The 21,066-nt window shown below is 35.6% G+C and overlaps 2 protein-coding genes across 11 annotated transcripts; one reads left to right on the forward strand and one right to left on the reverse strand.

Annotated features, from left to right (window-relative positions):
• Positions 1–418: 418 nt before the first annotated feature.
• LOC124886365 lies at positions 419–2,088 on the reverse strand. Its single transcript, XM_047394315.1, has 2 exons — positions 1,051–2,088; positions 419–960 (listed from the first exon to the last, which is right to left on the reverse strand). Exons 1-2 carry the CDS (start codon positions 1,192–1,194, stop codon positions 544–546), a joined length of 561 nt encoding a protein of 186 aa, XP_047250271.1. The 5' UTR covers positions 1,195–2,088; the 3' UTR covers positions 419–543.
• Positions 2,089–7,194: 5,106 nt separating this feature from the next.
• LOC124885852 (uncharacterized mitochondrial protein AtMg00810-like) lies at positions 7,195–17,325 on the forward strand. 10 transcript variants are annotated; one of them, XM_047394205.1, is made up of 5 exons: positions 7,195–7,713; positions 8,997–9,032; positions 10,802–10,941; positions 11,554–11,686; positions 11,782–17,325. In XM_047394205.1, exon 5 carries the CDS (start codon positions 16,049–16,051, stop codon positions 17,231–17,233), a length of 1,185 nt encoding a protein of 394 aa, XP_047250161.1. In that variant the 5' UTR covers positions 7,195–7,713; positions 8,997–9,032; positions 10,802–10,941; positions 11,554–11,686; positions 11,782–16,048; the 3' UTR covers positions 17,234–17,325. The 10 variants fall into 10 exon arrangements, with proteins under 10 accessions (XP_047250161.1, XP_047250158.1, XP_047250155.1 ...); XM_047394202.1 differs by having other exon boundaries at positions 10,802–11,164; positions 11,554–17,325; XM_047394199.1 differs by lacking the exon at positions 8,997–9,032.
• The last annotated feature ends 3,741 nt before the right edge of the window (positions 17,326–21,066 follow it).

A 21,066-nucleotide genomic window follows, 5' to 3' on the forward strand; every position in this document is an offset into this window, starting at 1 on the left:
AATAATGCAGTCACAACTGCTGATATTTCAACAGAAACATTAGCCAAAAACTTACAGTCACAGCTTCTGATATTTTAACAGAAATATAAACCAAAAATACAGTCACTACTGCATCATTGTTTTCAAAATATGTCAAATTAGTGCTGTCACAGCTGCATAGTTGAAGTCACCTCAATTGAACTACTAGCTAAATTAAAATCACTACTATTTCATTACACACTATCAATACACAAAGAGAAAAACATAATCAGGCTTCTATTGGAAAGTTGTTGAACTTATTTGGCTTAGATAATTCAGTTAAGCAACATTTGACCTTGTCGTCATTCTTTTCTGTGCTCTTATGTCTTCAAGTCCTTGTTGGGTCACAACTTTCTGTCCTTTCTATTTCACACCTGAGGTTGATTTGTGATGTCCAAGATTTTCAGTCACTATGGAGGAGTTCATAGGCATTTCTGGCTGACAAAAATAAAAGAGAACAAATTTAACTAAAGACTTGAAAAAGGTTTACTTTGAACTAGACAAATATAATCAAGAAATTTTAACTTACATTGAGGATTTTAAAACCATTCTCTGTATGAAGCACCCCCATTCTAACCATTCTAGGTCTTTTATAAGCTGTCCCTCTACCTTTGTTAGTACCACTGACACCATCTCCTCTTGCTGTACCAACACAATCAACAACAGCAACATTAACTCCTTTACCTCTACCAACTTGACCAACAACTGTAGCACCAGCTCCTCTACCTCTACCAGCTCCACCAATAACTGCAGTACCAACTCCTCTACTCTATCAGCTCCACCACCAACTGCAGTATTAGCTCCTCTACCTCTACCAGTAGCACTATTAACAACATAAGTTGCAGTCCCTTTTCCTCTATCAACACCAATAGTACCAGCAGTTGCTGCAGGTGATACTCTCCCTCTATCAGTAGCAGCAGCTGCTACTGCTGCTGCAACAACCTAACATATAATAAAAAATATAATGAGAGAAAAAAGTGAAAGAAAATAAAAGAGAATTAAAATCCTATTAAATTACAAGTCAAATGTTACCTTTGTATAACCTTTTGGTCTTCCTCTTCCTCTACTTGTGCTTGGTGCTGTAGAAGAAGAACCCACACTAGTTCTAGTTAAACTTGAATTCAATGGACAACTCCTTTTATTATGACCCTTGTTGTGACATGTGCTGCAAGTCATCTCAACTCTCCTTTTTGACAACTTTCAAGTCCTGTTTTCATTCTGCTTTTTTTTTTTCTAGATTTACTGGGTCTATCTGGAAGATTTCTTATTGTAGGTGGTATAACAGAAAGATTGATTGACTTGGGTCACATTTTCATACCAGTCACAGGCTGAATGAAGTAACTATAGGTCTTGAGGTAAGTTTCATTAGTAGACCAATCTGCAACATAGTTAATGGGTTTTAGCCTTCTAAAGTGTAGTGCAGCTATGGTATGACAACAATGTATACCTTTTAACATCCAAGACCTAAATGTACAAGTATTATCCCTCAAATTCACTATAAAAGTATTTCTCCATCTATCCTTAACCTCAAAACCAAATTCACCATTCCACTCAAGAGTACACTTGATTGATTTTAATATGTTATCTTGCAACACTTTAGTGCTATAGGAGAAATATCAGTTATCCATGTTTCAGAAAAGTGTCTCAACAGTCCTATTCTTTTTATCATCTTAACCTTTATTTCCTCAAGCATTGATATGATAGTATTGTATTTTGCCTCTAATATCCATAAATTGAAGCTTTCAGCCATGTTGTTGTCAACACTATCACATCAGTTATGATATTTAAAGTAAACCTTAGACCACCTTTCTATGTTGTACAACAGAAGATCTTCATAAATTTTATCTCCTAACATCTTCATTTGATCTAAATTTCTTCTTAATTCTTGCTCATATGTAAATTTAGCACACTTCGAAAAACAATTTCTTTTTTCAATACCTCTCCAATCCTTAGACCAGTTGGCTAGAACATGTCTAACACACATTCTTTGTTCTGTATTCAGCAGTAAATCTAAAATTGTACTGTCAAGATCCTTGAACAAAATAAAATATATTAGTTGGCATAAGTATAAAACAGGTGAAAATAAAAAAAATCAGAAAATGAATAAGAGAAAATATATGAGGTTACCTTCTGCATATCAGTAATAGTAGTCACTTCAGACCCATCTCCTAGCTCAAGATCATTCTTCACAAATCTAACAAACTATCTCCAAGTGAATTTGTTTTCAACTTCAACCACTACCCAGGCTAGTGGTAGCATCTGGTTATTCCCATCCTTATAAACATCCACAAGTAATTGATCCTTACAAACACTTTTCAAAAAACAACCATCAAACCCAATACATCTCCTGGCACAAACTTTGAATGCTTTATTCAAAGCATCAAAACATATATAAAATGATTGGAACTGTTTTCTTCCACCTTCAAAGGTTTCTTCCCTAAGCCTCACTACACATGTGCTACCTGGATTGGTCTTTAAAAGCTCATCCCTATAATCCAAAATTCTATTGAACTCCTCTACATGATCACCCATAATTTGCCGCAACACAATGTTTCTCGCTTTTCTTGCTACAGTCCTCTCTGTATACACCTCCAAATCATTTTTACTAACTCTTGAAACTGACAAACTCTAATTCCAGTCTCTGATGTGATTCTATCCTTATACCTTTCAGCCAAGTACTTAGAATTCACCAATTTGTTCTTTGTTGTGGTATTATACTTGTGGACTGAAATGTACTTCTTAATTTGAAAATCTGTAGTCCTAGAATCAGTGCTTGCAAACAACAACCATGGACAACCATCTACGCACTTTACTCTCCCCCTTTTTGGTTCATTCACAAACTTATCTAGCTCTACATGTTCTTAAACAACATATCTAGTAAGAGCTTTTCTAAACTCTCCAACATTTGCAAAACAAAGTCCAAGCTCCCAAACTATTAGTTTATAAGTAGGATCAAACAAAATCCTCTTATAGTTTCTTTTTGCTCTCCTTGTTTTTCCTTCTATTCTAGCAGGTTGTTCAACCTCAGCATCCCCATAATTATCCTCATCAGAATCTATTTCAAAATTAACCTCTTTATCTGAATTAATATATGGCTCATCTCCAGATATCTTGCCCTCTAGACCATTTTTATTCTTTGATAAAAATTCATCATATCCCACATCAACTCCTTTTTTACCTAAACTAACACCTTTTGTTCTAGGTTTTTTTTCTCGATTTGGTTTCATTAGATCTCTTCTTTTTGGAAGCCCTCTTTTGTTCCCTCAGAATCCTTACCTCCCCATGAACATCACTACAATATTCATAATCTTCACCTTCATAAAAAAAATCACAATAATTTGATTTTTCACTAACATCAGTTTTACTTTCTTAATCTAATGGAATAACTGGGACATCTGCTGCAGTAACAAAAGTAGTGTCACCTAAATTCTGCTCAATACTAACAGAAACACCACCCTAATCCTCACCAGTAGTAGAAATACCATTTACACCATCTAAATTATCACTCCTAGCACTACCACTATCACCACCTAAGTCCTCACCCCTAGCAGCAATACTATCATTACCAAAGTCCCCACCAGCAGCAGAAAAATCACTACCACAACCAGCTAAGTTCTCACCCCTAGCAGCACCACCATAATCACCCAAGTCCTCACCAATAGTAGAAACATCACCACCACCTAAGTCCTCACCTTTAGCAGCAACACCAACATCACCAAAGTCCCCACTACTAGCAAAAAAATCACTACCACCACCACCTAAGTTCTCACTCCTAGTAGCAACACCACCATCACCAAAGTCCCCACCACTAGCAAAAGAATCACTATCACCACCACCTAAGTTCTCTCCCCTAGCAGCAACACCACCATCACCTAAGTCCCCACTAATAGCAGAAACACTACCACTACAACCATCTAAGTGCTTCAATAGAAAAAACATCATCACCACTACCTAGGTCTTCACCCCTAGCTACGGTACTACCACCACTCAAGTTTTTAGTAAAAATAGGTTCATGAGGTATTTCATCTTCTACAAAGTCCTCTTCAAACCCTAAATTATCGCAGTCTCCTAAGTCTTAACTTAACTCTTTACCAAAAGTAGGAGAAGATTCTCCTCCCACATGGGGTCATATTCAATAGATGGGACCACATCAGCCTCATCAACTAAATGTGTCAAATATAACTCAACAACATCTCCATTTTTAAGTTGAGGTATAATACCCAACATGTCCCTATCACATGTCACTATTACTAATTTTTTTCTTTTGGGAGGTCTGGGATAAACAATACACGAGGAACAATTATACCCAATTTCCTTCACGACACCAATAAATTCAAAGTAAGAAAGTTTATCTACATCCACATCCACATCGAAACAGTTAGTAACAGTACCTCCATGATACTTAATACGGGATTTTTGTTGTAATTTGCCTCCATGGTGAAACCTCAATGTAACATAGATAAAATTCATGGTTAATCTGAAAAAAAAAATAAAAAACACGAGTTTAGAATTTATTCATGGCAAAAATCCTAATATCAAAGTAAAACAACCCTAATAATCACCTGAGTAGTCAAATTTCGTCAAGGAGCAACATAGAAATCATAAAAAATCATAGAAATCAACTTATTTGAAGTGAAATTGAGTGAAAACGAGTGAAATAGAGAGGTTTTAGAGAGAGAAAAGTGAAATGGATTATTATTTAGGATTGGGGGTATTTGATAAGAGTGGATCGGGTTATAAATGAGAATGGGTCGGGTTATAACATCAACCAATCAAAGGATGCGTGTTTAACAACACCCAGCCTTGACTTGAGTTAGGCTTTTAAGGGGTTATTTTAATTCACTTTAAAGATGTTAAGGGGTAAATAAACGGAAAAGTTGGATGACCACCCGTGAAATTATGCTGAGAGGTGAGCAAGTGATATGAATAAGTTCCACTTGAAGTAAAAAAGTATTTAAACATATTATGAATCACTTAAAATTAGTATTGACACATTTACTCATCAAGATTGAAGAAACATATCGTAAGAAAAAAGATACAAAGTAGACCTATTTAAATCTTCTGAAGTTATCAAATTGACAGAAAAAAAAACATCGATTTGTCAGATTCATTCTCTTGACGAGAAACTTTAACGGATCGGTAATAATCAGGTTCGCTTTTTTTTTTTTTTTTCACTTCAAAAATCATAAAGATGAGTCGAAAATAAAACAACTAGGTTCAGATGACGAGATCAAAGACAAATCAGCAGCTTTAAGATCAGGCATACCATTTAGCAAATGCAAGATGGTACCACAACTTGTATTAAGTGTTGGTTGTAACAAACTGCCTATAACCATTTCTGGGTTAATTGTAACCATATCAAAAGCTTTATCTTTCACAAACTTCCATGCAGCATCCTCGGCCAATGTCTTCGAAAGTATAAACAAACAATGAGTTCATAATTAGCTCCACATACCCCAAAAGATGTATCGCCAGGATCTCCCCACGATCCCACCCAAAAGACAGCCCCTCATTATTTTCCAAGTGTCACGGTCTGTAAAAGTACGTGTAACTCTTATCTTATTAAGAAAATAAAAACAAGAAAATGGCCAACTCTAATACAATGGTTTGGGAGATCCATTATGCCATATGCAAAAGGTTTCTGTGAGAACAAACAGCTCACTCACCTTGCGGTCGTAGTCGCCTAGAAGATTAGCATATGATATTCGCCAGAAAATAGCATACTAAAGTTGAAATATGTGAAATCTGAAACAGAAATGATTGAGCACAGGCTCAGATGATATGATTGATCACTCAGGGGTCGTTCCGTACGCGGGATAACGCGGGATATCCCATCATTAAGTTTGATACTAAATTTATACCATCTTTTGCTAATGGGATAAATTCATCTCGAGACTAAATTATTCTATCAACCAAACAAAGGTATAAATCTAATATGAGACTTAGCCACCTCATCCCATCCAACATGAGATTATAATTATACCACCTCCCATATGAGAAGAATTAGTCTAGGGATTATAATCCCACTACTATATCCCGGGATAGTTTAGTCTATGTACCAAACGACACATCAATGCTTTTGTTATCCTTTTACTCAACACACATGGAGCTTTGGAGGATAAATGCTCAAACTCTTTGACCTCTTTAAGTTTGTTCAAATCAGGCTAAATAATTTGCAGTACTGCAATATCACAATGGCGTCGAACCCCCAACTTATATTAGAGAAGCAATGTAGTAGACCACTGGACTAGAAAGCACGGGTTGTCAAGTAGTTTTCTTTATACTGCAGAAGGGCTTGTGTAAACAATTGCACAGCAGATGGAAAATGAAGAGTCAAGAAAAGCACCTGTAATTCTCTGTAAAAGTCGGGATCTGACCAACAGGTCTCGATTACCGTGTCAGGCGTTATCGGCTTGCCATTGTGTTTGGGCATGCTTCTACGCCCTTGACTAATTTTACGAGATATATGTGTCATCCCACCAACAACAGGTACCACGTAACTCTTATCACTGGGACAAATGTGAAGAAATCATCTAGTATTTTTGTCTATACTGAAATACGAACCTGAGACCTCACAGTTCTTGTTGGAGTTACTTAATACTGACTTGTACATAGTGGGCCTCACAATAGATATTATATTTATGTGTAGTGTTTTTGTATTTTTATTTGGGCCTACTACAACAACAACAACAAACCCAGTGTATTCCCACTTAGTGGGGTCTGGGGGGGGGTAAGATGTACGCAGTCCATACCTCTACCTTTGATGAAGTAGAAAGGCTGTTTCCGAAAGACCCCCGGCTCAAGGCACAAGATATCACACAAACACATAGTAAAGCACAGAAGCAGATGACATAACATAAATACGGCACCCATAAGGAATATAAAACAGAGGAAAGCAGAGGAAAGCACACAGATTTGTAATAAGCATGGAACACTGAATACGGAATCATAACGGGAATAAAAAATAAAAATAAAAAAACCCCACCAAGTAATTCCCTACACTAGCGACCCAATCTGGCCCTACTCTTCTGCCGTAATTCGCGTCTTCCAGACCTTCCTATCTAGGGTCATGTCCTCGGTGAGCTGTAACTGTTCCATGTCCCGCCTAATCACCTCACCCCAGTACTTCTTCGGCCTACCCCTACCCCGCCTAAAACCATCCAACGCTAGCCTCTCACACCCGATCCAATACATTGAGAAGATATTTTTGTATTCTTCATCTTTTCATTTTCTGGGTATTGATAATGGAAAGAAACCGTTTTCTCCATTTCTCTCTCTAGAACCTTCCAGTGGTTCCATGGTTACTCTACACTCGATGTCTCATTTTTTACATGTTAACATGGTATCAAAGCTCGGATACTGATAGATCTAGGTTCCCTCCTTCATTTGGTGCATTTTTTGATGATTGGTGAAGTGTTTTTTTTGGTCTCTAGGGTTTTCATCGACGATTAGATGGAATCCTTCGTCGATTCTCGATTTGCGTGGTTCTCAAGGGGTTTTCTAGGTTTTCTATTTTTTTCAATGACTGGACGGAATTTATTCCTTGTCATCAGAGATTCTGGAGTTGTAGTGATTTGTGAAGAATTTTTGGGTTTTCTCACCGATTAATCGGAGTTGCAGTAGTTTTTGGGTTTTCTCACCGGTTAATCGAAGTTGCAGTAGACGAGATCGTTTCTCTTTTCAATTTTGAAAGAGGTTGGTATTTTCTTCTCATCTTCTCTATTTTGTGTTTTGACCTAATGGATGACATTCCATCCTCATCTCCTATGAGTGGGTCTACTGCATCTTACTTTAACAAGATTAAACAACTTTGGGATGAATTAGCATCCAGTAAATCGGAGTTGCAGTAGACGAGACCGTTTCTCTTTCCGGTTTTAAAAAGAGGCTGGTAATTTCTTCTCATCTTCTCTATTTTGTGTTTTGGCCTGATGGATGGCGTTCCATCCTCATCTCCTATAAGTGGGTTTACTACGTCTTACTTTAACAAGATTAAACAATTTTGGGATGAATTAGCATCCATTTCAGTTAGGCGAGCTAGATCTTGTACTTGTAATGCTAGGCTTTTACACCAGGAAAATGAGGATGAACAAAAGCTCTATCAGTTCTTACTAGGCCTGAATGATACCTACACGCAAGTTAGGAGTCACATTCTTAAAATGAAGCCATTTCCTTCTGTTAGTTTGGCATACGGTCTCCTTCTAAATGATGGGAAACAACGACAACTATCCACTTCTCCATCATTGTCCTTCTCATTACCATCTACTTCATTTAATGCTGGGGTAATAAGGAATTCCACTTACTCACCTAGGATTACTTTTGACACATCTGGACCCAAACCTAATTTAGTGTGCAAATATTATAAGAAACCAGGCCACAACATTGATAAATGCTACAAACTACATGGCTTCCCTCATGGTTTTAAATTCACCAAACCTCTGGGTTTTAGAAGAACTGGTGCACCTGTTGAAACTGCACCACCTGTTGAGCCTGCATTTTCCAGTACTCCAGTCACTACTTCCCCACTTCCTGGACTTACTGTTGATCATACTTAGCTTTTGAGCCTGCTGTAGCAGACTCAACTATCCCAGCCTACTCCTGATGCCCCTTCATCTTTTTTGATGGTTTCTGCTGCCTTTGCTGGTAAGTTGGCTGATACCATCCCCTGGACCCAATCCTGTATGCTCACTACAGTAGATATTTTCTTATAGATCATAGATTCTGGGGCTTCTGATCATATGACTTCTCACCTAAACCTACTCTTTAATGTTCAAGCCTTGGCTATTCCTCTTCTTGTTTCCCTTCCTAATGGGTATAAAGTTAAAGTTACCAACAAAGGTTCCTTAACTTTATTCCCTCATATCACTCTCCATGATGTACTATATATCCCTAGATTTTAGTACAATCTGATTTCTGTAAACAAATTGCTATAACAACTTAATGGGATTATTTACTTTACTAGAACTTTCTATGTTTTACAGGCCCCTTCTCTGAAGATGCCTCTGGTTCTTAGTAAGGTAGACATTGGTCTCTATAAGCTCTTGATGACTTATTCATCTTTCCAACCATTCAATAGTAGTACATCTAATTCTGTTCCTTGTGGTAGTCATACATCTAATTCTGTTCTTTATATTACTTTTAGTACTTGTGTTCAATCTGTAACTGTTCTACCTACTGATATTAATAAAATTGATGTTGTTTGGAATAATAGACTGGGTCATATTCCTTTTTCCAAGATAAAGCATATTTATGCCATTTTACCTGTTATATCCTCTAAACAATCCTTTCTTTGTCCTATCTGCCCTTTGGCCAGACATACCAGATTGTCTTTTCCTGATAGTTCCATTAAGAGTAATTCTCCCTTTCAATTGATTTACCTAGATACCTAGGGTCCCTATCATTCCCCTACTTATGATGGTTTAAAGTACTTCATGACCATTGTTGATGATTTCTCTAGGGCTACTTGGACTCATTTAATGAGTGCCAAGAGTAATGCCTTTGATCTTCTCAAAGCCTTTATTGTTTTGGTTAAAACTCAATTTAATTCTAAAGTGCTCACTATTAGGAGTGATAATGCTTTCGAGTTAGGGTCTAGTATCTCTGGTTCTTTCTTTTTTCTTCCAAAGGTATCATTCATCAAACCTCCTGCTCTTATACTCCACAGCAGAATGGTGTTATAGAGAGAAAACACAGACACTTACTTAAAACTGTCAAAGCTCTTCTTTTCCAAACTTCCCTTTCCCTTAAGTTTTGGGGTGATTTTATTTTGACTGCCACATACCTCATTAATAGGTTTTCTTCTCCTTTGTTATACAATAAGAGTCCATATAAAATTCTTTACTATTCTCCACCTACTTACTCTTACCTTAGAGCTTTTGGTTTCTTGTGTTATTCTACTGTTACTTCACCTCATAAGGATAAATTTTCCCCTAAGGTTGTGCCTTGTGTGTTTGTTGGGTACTTTTTTGGTAAAAAGGGCTATAAGTTGTACAATCTATCTTCCAAAATTACTTTTGTGTCTAGGGATGCCATTTTCCATGAGCATATTTTCCCTTTTGCCCTTTCTAAATCCTTTTTTTTCCTTGGTCTCCATTCTCTTATTCTTTTTCTTTTCATGACTCTTATTTTTCTAATCTTCCTTCTACTGGTTCTCATGCTGTTGCTGGCCCCACCACTGTGTCCTCCACTCCATCTCTTTCCTCTTTCACCTTTCTGAACCATCCATGTATACCTGTTTCACCTTTTTCTGCACCTTTTTCTGTCCCTTCTCCTGCTCTTGCTCCTGCTCCTTTACCTCCCCTGAGGCACTTCACTAGACCTCACTCCATCCCTAAATACCTCAAAGATTATTCCCTTTTCTCCTTTCTTAGAAATTCTATTGATCAGCCTTCTAGCTCCTTGTCTGCTACTTCTACTAAGCATACTGTGGTAGAACCTCAGTGTTTCTCTTAAGCTGCTGCCATCCCAGCATGGCAGGATGCTATGAAGGTTGAATTTGAGGCTTTAGCTATAAATGGGACTTGGGATATTGTGTCCTTCCTGGCTGGAAAGAAGTTTATTGGGTGTAAGTGGGTTTATAAAGTCAAATATAGAGTTGATGGTAGCATTGAGAGGTATAAAGTCCGGTTGGTAGTCTAGGGAGATACTCAGGTTGAAGGCATAGATTTTTATGAAATATTTTCACCAGTGGTGAAGATGTCCACTGTGAAAACCTTAATTGTTGTTGTTGTTAAGAAATCCTGGCCTATGTTTCAACTTGATGTCAATAATGTTTTTTTTTACATAGGGATCTTGATGAGGAGGTATTCATGAGGCTTCATCCTGGTTTGACTATTGGTTATCCATCTAGCTATTCTTCCACTGCTGGTCCTCTTGTTTCTAAGCTTCAAAAGTCTCTCTATGGGCTAAGAAAAACTTCCAGACATGGTATGCCAGTCTCTCTCAAGCCCTTTACTCCAGGGGTATACTCACTCCCTTAATGATTATTTCCTTTTCAAAAAGGGGTCTGGTGATTTCTTGGTGTTACTGGCTATATATGTTGATGATATTATCCTGACTGGTTGTGATTTGATTGAAATTACTGCTCTCAAGTCTTACTTGCATTCCTCTTTCCGGATCAAAGATTTGGGTTCTCTTAACTATTTCTTAGGTATGAAAGTTCTTTATACTCCTTCAGGGATGTTACTCCACCAAAGAAAGTTCATTTTTGACTTGTTAAAGTCCTACAACAGTCTGGATTGTTCCCCTGTGGTCTGTCCACTTGAGCTTAATACCAAGCTTCAGGCCAATGTTTGTGATTCCCTTCCTAATCCTACTGATTACAGATGTTTAGTTGGGAAATTCAATTTTCTCACACATACGCGACCTGATATTTGCTTTGCTGTACAATATTTGAGCCAATATATGGAACATCCTTGTGTTCCCCACATAAATGCTACATTGCATTTACTAAGATATCTCAAGGGTACTAGTGAATCTGATATTTTTCTTTCGGCATCTTCTGATTTTTCCCTTACTGCTTATTGTGATTGTGATTAGGGTGCTTGTGCTGATAGTCGCAAATCTGTGACTGGATTTTGTATATTTTTGGGCAACAGTCTGGTTAGTTGGAAATCTAAGAAACAGGTTACTGTTTCTCTTTCTTCGGCTGAGGCTGAGTATAGGGACATGAGTAAGGCGGCTGCTGAGATCACTTGGATTACTCGTCTACTATATGATTTTGGTTTATCTGGTCTAACACCTGTGCCTTTGTTGTGTGATAATTAGGCTGCTATCCACATTGCTAGGAATCCCGTCTTTCACGAGCGACCGAAGCATATAGAGTTGGACTGTCTTTTATTCGAACCAAGCTTTCTGATGGAATGATCTCCTTATCTCACACTTGCAGTTCCTGTCAGCACTGCATAGTAAAAAGGAGATGCTATATGAAATACACTTTCACATCCATCAACAATAGCATCAAAGGCGCCTTCTTCCAGCAAGTCTGCTTTGAACAAATGGAGACTCTCCTTAGCTCCATCAAGGGATGTCAAATGATCCATCTTTTTTGGATTACCAGTAGGAAAACTCAAAGAATCAAACATTTGAATATCTAGAGTTGGAATGTTCTCAAACTTATAAGGGGCCAGTTTGCCATGAAAAATTATCACTTTTTCTCAGAGTTGAACTTGTTAAGCATGCTTAAGTTCAGGCCTAATTGTCTACTTTATCGGATCAGGCCCAGGACCAGCAGTTCAACCCGACTTAGATATATTAGCTTCTTTCTTTTTCTGATTGTAGATACAAGGGTAGAGACTCTTCTAGAAACACAGAGAATAACAAAACTATCTTTCTTCGATTAAGCTTTTTCCCCTCTTCTGTTTTCTTATACATGTACAGTTCATATCTTTAACTTTGGATTCAATTTTGATTCTTCAATCCAACATGGTATTAAATCCAGGTTAGCTAGATGTCGACTTCTGCAATCAAATGATGTTACCCTCGCCTTCTTTCTCCGGCAAATTCTTCGGTGACTTTAATCTAAGGTTTTAACGCAATTTTGAGGATTTTCTCCTCTTTGAGCATGAAGTGTCCATTTTTTTGTTCATCCCATTGTCAGGATTAGTTCAGTATTCATGATTATTGTGAAGACCAAACTTCTTTGAGCTTTAGAAAAAGAGCGGTAAATTCTTTCTATTTTTCTCTATTATCTGCACTACTGAATTTATGGTCGATAGTTCTAGATTTTACGACTTTTATACTGTATTATGATGAGTATTAGTCCGGCCACATTTTCTGAGATTGTGCGTGGTTCAATTTCCGCTGACGCATTTTTACCTTTTGCTGTTGAGATTTCACATCCATTTTACATACATCCCTCTGATAATCCCAATACTCCTCTCGTTTCTCTTCCTTTTGATGGGCGTCGTTTTGTTGTTTGGCGTAAACATATACTTATAGCAATTTCTGCCAAGAACAAATTGGGGGTGGTAACTGGTAGAAACCCTCAACCAAGTCCTCAGTATCCTTATTCTTCTGCCTGGGAGAGATGCAATGATATGCTCATTGCATGGATCACTAATTCTATGACTAGGGATATTTCCATTAGCCTCATAGGATATAATACCGCAAAATATATCTGGATTGACCTAAATGATTAATTCGGTCAATCAAATGGGTCAAAATATATCCTAATTTTAAGAGAAATCAGCTCAACCAGCAAGGTTCTTCAGGTATAGCAACCTATTTTACTAGGTTCAAGGGTCTGTGGGATGAACTACTTGCTGCATATGTAGGTCCAACTTGCACATGTTGTGCTCTTTTGAAACTCCTTGTGGACCAGTAGTTATTCCAATTTTTGAGTGGGTTGAATGAAACCTACTCTTCTTGCAAAACTCATATTCTGATGATGTCTCCCATGCCATCCATTAGCAAAGATTATGCTATGTTGCAGCATGATGAGCATCAAAGGGAGAATTCATCTCACATTCCAAAATTTTTTAGTGAATCTAGTTCATTCTCAGCTTCTATCAACCCAGGGTCTCATAGGCAGGGACATGGATCATCTTCTACCCATCTAGGGTTTTACAGACAGGGACATGGTCTAATTTAGGATAGGGATCATCTCAAAGGGTTAAATTTGATTCAAAGAAACCCCTTTCTACTTCTAATCTCTTCTGTAAGTACTGTAAAAAGACCAACCATATTTTTGAAAAGTGCCATAGGTTGTTTGGATATCCTCCCGATTACAAGTTTACCAAAAATAAAAAGGTGTCAGCTTTTTGTGTGCACACTAGTGGATCCTCATGTGATGTTGGAAACTCAACTTCCAATGGAGTTTCGTCTGGAAATTGATCTGATATTATTCCTAGTTTTTCAAAGGAGCAATCCCAGCAACTCAGGAATATATTCCAGCAGACATACATCACTCCCCTTTCTCATCTTGCGGATTTCATTAGCGATGATTTTGCATTTGCTACTTTTGCAGGTGTGTTTTGTTCTGCAGTAAATAGTCCTAACTTTCATGTATGTGGTTTATCCCATTTAGATTTATATTCTTGGATTTTAGACTCAGGTTCAACAAACCATATTACACTTCACAAACACCTTCTGCATAACATAAAACCCTTAGCTATACCTTTCTTAGTTACTCTACCTAATGGGTATAAATTTAAAGTCATTTCCACTGGTTCTTTTCAATTAAGAACTGACATTGTCCTCCAGAATGTGCTCCTTGTACCTTCATTCAGTTTTAATTTGATTTCTGTTCATAAATTGATTATTCAACCTAATTGTTATGCAATCCTTACAAGATTTGCTTGTTTTCTACAGGCCCCTTCTCTGAAGAGGCCATTGGAAATTAGTAAAGTAGCAAAGGGATTGTACTTCTATCATCCTGATTTCATATTCACACATGATGCCCTTTCAACCTCTTTCCTTAGTTCTATTTCTGCAAATGTGTGTAATTCTACTGTTAGTTCTTCACTAGTTGATTCTAGTGCTCAAAATTTCCCTGGTAATTGTACTTCTATTGCTAATAAAAATGATCTGCTTTGGCATTTGAGATTAAGCATATGCCTTTTTGTAAAATGAAATATATTTCCTGTTTGTCTGATATTCTGTCTCCTAAACAACAATTCTCATGTTCTGTTTGCCCAATGGCCAGAAAACAAAGATTACTTTTCCTACCGGCTCAATTAAATCTACATCCCCATTTCAATTAGTCCATACCAATATTTGGGGTCCATACCATACTAAAACCTATAATGGTTTTCGATACTTCTTAACCCTTGTGGATGATTATTCTAGAGCTACATAGACACATTTAATATCATGTAAAATCAATGCACTTTCTATTCTAAAGTCTTTTGTTGCAATGGTTCAAGTTTATTTTAACTCCAAAATTCAAACATTCATATATGACATTGCCTACGAATTAGGACCCACATTTGAATGTCAATCTTTCTTCTCAACTAATGGTATTCTACACCAAACATCTATTCCTCACACTCCACAACAACATGGGGTGGTTGAAAGAAAACATAAACATCTTCTTGAAGTATCTCGAGCATTATTATTTCAGTCCCATCTCCCTTTAAAATATTGGGGAGAATGTGTTTTAACTGCTACTTACCTTGTCAACAGGTTTCCATCTACTGATTTGCCCAATCGTCTTTCTCCCTATGAAATCCTACATCATAATCCTCCTTCCTATAATCACTTAAGATCTTGTGGTTGCTTGTGTCATACTGCATCTTCTCCCCTGGAAGGGATAAATTCCACTCTATATCTATTGCTACCATCTTTCTTGGATATCCTACTGGAAAGAAAGGATATAAACTTCTAAATTCGACTAACCATTCTATTTTTTATTCTCACGATGTCATATTTTCTGAATCTATTTTTCCTTATTCCAACCCCTCTCCTTCAGCATCTTTCCCTCTTTGTTCTTCTCCATTTATTGATCTTGACTCTTATGTTTCCCAGACCCACTCTCATGTTTCCCAGTCATTCAAACCTCCTGCTATATCTTCATCTTCACATTCTATTCCACAGTCCTCCTCTAAACCATCTTCTCCTCTTCCACCTAGAAGATCCTCCCGAAATCATCACCCTCCTCCTTATCTCACCGACTATATTTATTCCTCCTTCCACCCAACAACACCTGATTCTCCTACATAAACCTCAATACTATCAACAAGCAGCTTCAAACCCTGCTTGAAAGCTTGTAATGACCAAAGAATTTGAGGCTTTGGCTACCAATCACACTTATGATTTCATTTATTTACCTCTCCACAAGAAAGCAATAACATGTAAATGGATTTATAAAATTAAGCAGCGATCTGATAGCAGAATTGAGAGATACAAGGCTCGTTTGGTCATTATAGGCGATGCCTAGAAAGAGGGTGTTGACTAGAGTGAGGCATTTTCTCCTATCATCAAACTCACCACTATCAAATATTTAATCACTTTAACCGTTAAGAGAGGCTGGACTATTTTCCAACTTGAAGTTAACAATGCCTTCCTTCATGGTGATCTCCATGCGGAAGTGTATATGAAGATCCCTCCCAGTCTTGTGATTTCCTCTCCATCCATATCTGTTCCTATTTCTTCTAGTAAAAATGATTACTCCCTTTTCACTAAATTTGCTAATGATTCTTTAATAGTACTTGCTGTATATGTAGATGATATTCTACTTATTGGGGATGACATCATGGAGTTGAATAGCCTCAAGGCTTTCTTAGATGATACTTTTAAATTCAATGATTTGGGTTGTGTTCATTATTTTTTGGGCCTTGAGACTACTCTTCAGTCTGATGGATATTTTATGAGCAGCACAAACATACGACTAATTTACTGGCTGAATTTCACTGTTATAATTACACCCCTGATGTCACCCCTCTTGATCCTTCTTGTAAATTTTTGGTTGATATGGATGTACCTCCTGCTGATGCTAGCACTTACAAACACCTTATTGGCAATCTTAATTTCCTTCAGCCCACTCGTCCCAACATTTCCTTTGCGGTGCAACATCTTAGTCAATTTTTTACAACATCCTCAGGTTCCTCACATGTTAGCTGGTATTCATGTTCTAAGGTATATCATGGATGATCCTGCTCAAGGCATCCTTTTGTCTAATTCTCAAGATTTTTCTCTCTTGGCTTATTCAGATTTAGATTGGGCAGCTTGTGCCCATACTCGAAAATCTGTTACTGGTTTCTTCATCTCTCTAGGTGGCAGTCCTATATCTTGGAAAAGTAAGAAGCAACCAACTATATCTCTTTCTTCTACTGAAGCAAAGTACCGGGAACTTCGTATGGTGGTTGCTGAAATATCATGGCTAACTCGTCTTCTAGGTGATCTTGGCTTACCAATGTCTGGCCCTATTCTTGTTTATTGTGATAATCAGGCGGCTCTTCACATTGCTAAAAATCCCGTGTTTCACGAACGTACAAAACACATAGTTATTGATTGCCATTTTGTTCGTGACTGTCTTATTTATGGCCTTATATCTCTGTATTTTCTCTCTTCGGAGGGCCAACTTGCTGATCTTCTCACCAAATCTCTTTATAGTGCTGCTCACAGGGGTCTTATGTCCAAGCTGGGAGTTCATTTCCCCTCCAGCTTGAGGGGGGTGTTAAGCATGCTCAAGTTTAAGCTGAGTTGTCTACTTTACCGGATCAGGCCCAGGCCCAACAGTTCGACCCGACTTCGATATATTAGCTTCTTTCTTTTCTGATTGTAGATATAAGTGTAGAGACTCTTCTAGAAACATAGAGAATAACAAAACTATCTTTCTTCGATTAAGCTTTTTCCTCTCTTCTGTTCTCTTATACATGTATAGTTCATATCTTCAACTTTGGATTCAATTTGATTCTTCAATGCAACAGAACTCAAGAAAACACCTTTCGCCATAAAATTCTTGAAAAATCCAAGAATTCACTTGAATTTTCAAGAATTTGAAAAACAACAGAAGTTGTTTCCACTTTTTTTACTCCAAATTACTCACAAAAATTCAAAAACAACTTCAACTTATATTTATCACTAAACACAACTCCAATTTTCAAAAATCATTTTTTCAATTTAAAAAACATAGAGATAAGCATCAAGTACCCCTTGAACTATGACCAAAGTTTGCTATGACACACTCCAACTTCACATAGATTCTGATAAAAAGGTGTCACACCATGGTCCAGGGGTACTAGATGCTTTACTAAAAAACAAAGTACTTTTTCTTTTCAAATTTCACAATAAAAAATGACCAAACACTCATTCAAACTATTTTAAAAAAAAGGCATTAGCCCTAGCTTATCTAAAACACCTAAAATTACACAAATCAAGTGACAAGACCTTCAAATGGATATATATGATGAAAGAAATAATGACCATACAATTTCAGAATCCATTTTTCAGAGTACCATTTTAATATCAAGAGTTGGAATGTTCTTGAACTTCTAAGGGGGCATTTGGCCATAAAAATATAAATGCTTTATTCAAATTTCACAATAAAACATGTCAAAAACACTCACTAATACCCCCAAGCTTATTTAAAAGAACTAAGAGATCATTGGTGAGACATCTCAAGATTAAGCCAAGGATAAGTTTTGTACTGCATTTAGCAGACAGTATAATCTTTACCCTGGAACAAAACAAAGTTTATACTGCACTTAGCAGACAGTATAATCTTTAGCCTGGAACAAAACAAAGTTTATACTGCACTGACAGAAGGTATAATTTTATCACAGTACAAATCTTATTATAGGTTTAATCCCGAAATATCCCACCTTATCTTATCCAACATGAAATTATTTTGTCCCATCTCATAGGTGGATATAAATTAGTGTAGAGACTAATTTCAGAATAATTTAGTTCGCATAACCAAACGACCCGTAAAATTATACAAATCGAATGACAAATACTTCAAATTGGTATATATATCTATAATATATTAAAAGTATGAAGACCTTTACAAAAGTGATTTGAACTTTTTGTCCTTCATTAAAACACCCCGCAATAGATAAAATCGTCTTTTCCCCCTTTTTAAAAAATAATTATCATTAAATTATTATCCAAATATTTAGGATACAAAAAGAAAAATAAGAAGAATCTCATAACTAAAAGGATTAAAAATTTAATATGGCAATTTTTTAATTAGGAATCCTACACAAATTTTTAGGAAAAAAATTATCATTGAAAAGGAAAAAAAAAGAAAATTAACAACCAAACGTTTTTTTTTTGTAAGAATAACCGAATATTAGAGTTAAGAAAAAGACATAAAAGAAAAGGTACCAATTTATTGATGAAAAAATTTAATTTATTAATGGAAAAACTTTAAGAACCAAAATATACTTTTTTAAAAAACATATGTATGAAAAGAAAAAAATATATTTTATTCACATAAGAATTCATAATATTTAACACTTCTAAATCAAATAGAATTTTACCTTGTATAAAAAAAGAATGTCTACAATTCTATATAAGTAGTTATTTGATCAAATTTTACTAGAAAAATATCTTCTACTTCTATATTTTCTTCTTATTCTTAGTTTTATTTTTATTTTCATTGATGATTAATTAATATTTTTTTCTTGGATTCTTTAAGTTTTTCTAGCCTTCTTCGTTATATGAAGTTCGTTTTAAATTTTTGCTTATATGAAATTATTTTAATTGTAAATAAATCATGAGATTTAGCATATCATCATTATGTTTATTCATATACTTTAATAATTTTTTTATTCTTTTTTTGGAAGTTCCAATTGTTATCATACATACAAAATATGATCACACACTCTTTCCAAAGATAATTTTAGTTTCTATTTTCAATTAAAATAACTTTCTCTAATAAATGATGTTTTGCAGCTTAAAGAATGTTTTTTTATTCAAAATTGGGATATACCTCTTTTTTTACTATCTGTTTTTTCGTTTTTCTTTGTACATAAGCCAAAGTCAGAGACTTTTCATGGATTTATTTATTTTAGAGTTAATTGATATTTTTTGATAATTTTATTTTTTGTATATTCTTTTATTGATTTACTCGAGATATTCGTATAGAACACATTTCAAGCATTTAAAGATAAATATTTAATTATGACACTAATATTTAGAGCTTATATGTAATAAATTTTTTATATTCATTGTTTACGGAAAGTAAATATATATTTTTGATAAGTAATACCCTTTTAATAGAAAAAGTAAATATATGTAAACATGGCTAATCATAATTATCCCTTTTAAATATAGTTAGTTTTACTTATTTTTTTTTCTTGGGCCATTTTATTTAAATAAAAGATAACATACAAAGTTGAAACAAAAAAGCAACACGTCTTGAAAAAGAAAAAGAAATGAAAAGACAAAAAAATTGTGAGTTTATATTGGAATCCATATTATTTTAGTATTGATAGATAATTTATGAAATAAAAATAAAAATCTATTATATTTAGATAATTTTTTTTAAAGAATATGTTCTGGACTTCTAAATCAATTAGAATTTTAATTTACATATAAAAAGAATCTATAATTTTATTTAATTAATGTTTTGATCAAACTTTAATAAAGAAAAGCCGCCACTTCTTCTACTATACTTTTTTTCTTATTTTGATTATGATTGAAGTCGTATTCTTTCATTCATTATCATCAGTGATAAGTTTAAAGATTGTATATGAATTATACGTAAATAACAATTGACAATGGCTTATTCCCTTTTAGTAATTTCTTGTGTTAATTGGATAAGACAAACCTGTTGCCGCCGAGTGAAGTAGCTGTAAAAATCAAATGTTTATCTTACCTAAAAATTTAAATTTATATTACGAAAATTGTGATTCTCTTTTAGGTTGCCACAAGTTTTACTCCTTTCTAAGGTATTCCATCATCGGTTTATTTATGTCACACCCCTTTTTTATCTCCAAAAAATTAGATTTTATGATTTTGAAAGGGTTTTAATTATTAAAGTGACAAAAGATGAAAATTTATTTTGAAAAGAACTTTTTATATTCAAAACTCAGAGTCGCCACTTGGCATAATGTGGTGTGCCAAGTCACCTTTGAAAAACCCTTTTCAAAATAATTTTGACTCTGTAAAACTGATCCGCGAACAGAGATTCCAACTAAGGAATTCTGTTGACCGAGGGGAAGATGTTAGGCATCCCTCGGTCCCGTGGTTCGACCACGGTCGCCTGGTGAAGAGTACCGACTTATTAGACACCACAAATGTATAAACCACACAAAGCACATAAACATACATCAAACAACAATCCAAAAAAACTAAAATACTAATGTCCAGTTCAATTATTACAACCCAAAATGAAAAAAAAGGTACTGAAAAATAAACCTACGCTAACCTACACTAATCCTAAACTACGATCCAATGACTTACCCGATGCTTTAGGCCTTCATCATGGATGTCCTTCGAATACATGATACGTCGGGGCATTTCCTGGTGAATCAATACAAATCCCTCGGGGCATTCCCTGGCTAAATGAATACAATAGATCCCAATGCATAAATCGAAACCACTCCACAAACATTTCATCATTTCAACAATCATAGATCCTAAACTTTGCCTACCTAACCTACT

The sequence above is a fragment of the Capsicum annuum genome, chromosome 1, assembly GCF_002878395.1.
Source record: "Capsicum annuum cultivar UCD-10X-F1 chromosome 1, UCD10Xv1.1, whole genome shotgun sequence".
Lineage (NCBI taxonomy): Eukaryota > Viridiplantae > Streptophyta > Magnoliopsida > Solanales > Solanaceae > Capsicum > Capsicum annuum.

Bases quoted from the DNA above. Each gene is read 5' to 3' on its own strand.
- LOC124885852 (XM_047394194.1), top strand. From the start codon at position 16,049: ATGAAGATCCCTCCCAGTCTTGTGATTTCCTCTCCATCCATATCTGTT.
- LOC124886365 (XM_047394315.1), bottom strand. From the start codon at position 1,194: ATGACTTGCAGCACATGTCACAACAAGGGTCATAATAAAAGGAGTTGT. The intron at 961-1,050 runs GTAACATTTGAC...ATTATATGTTAG, and splicing joins GACCAAAAGGTTATACAAAG to GTTGTTGCAGCAGCAGTAGC.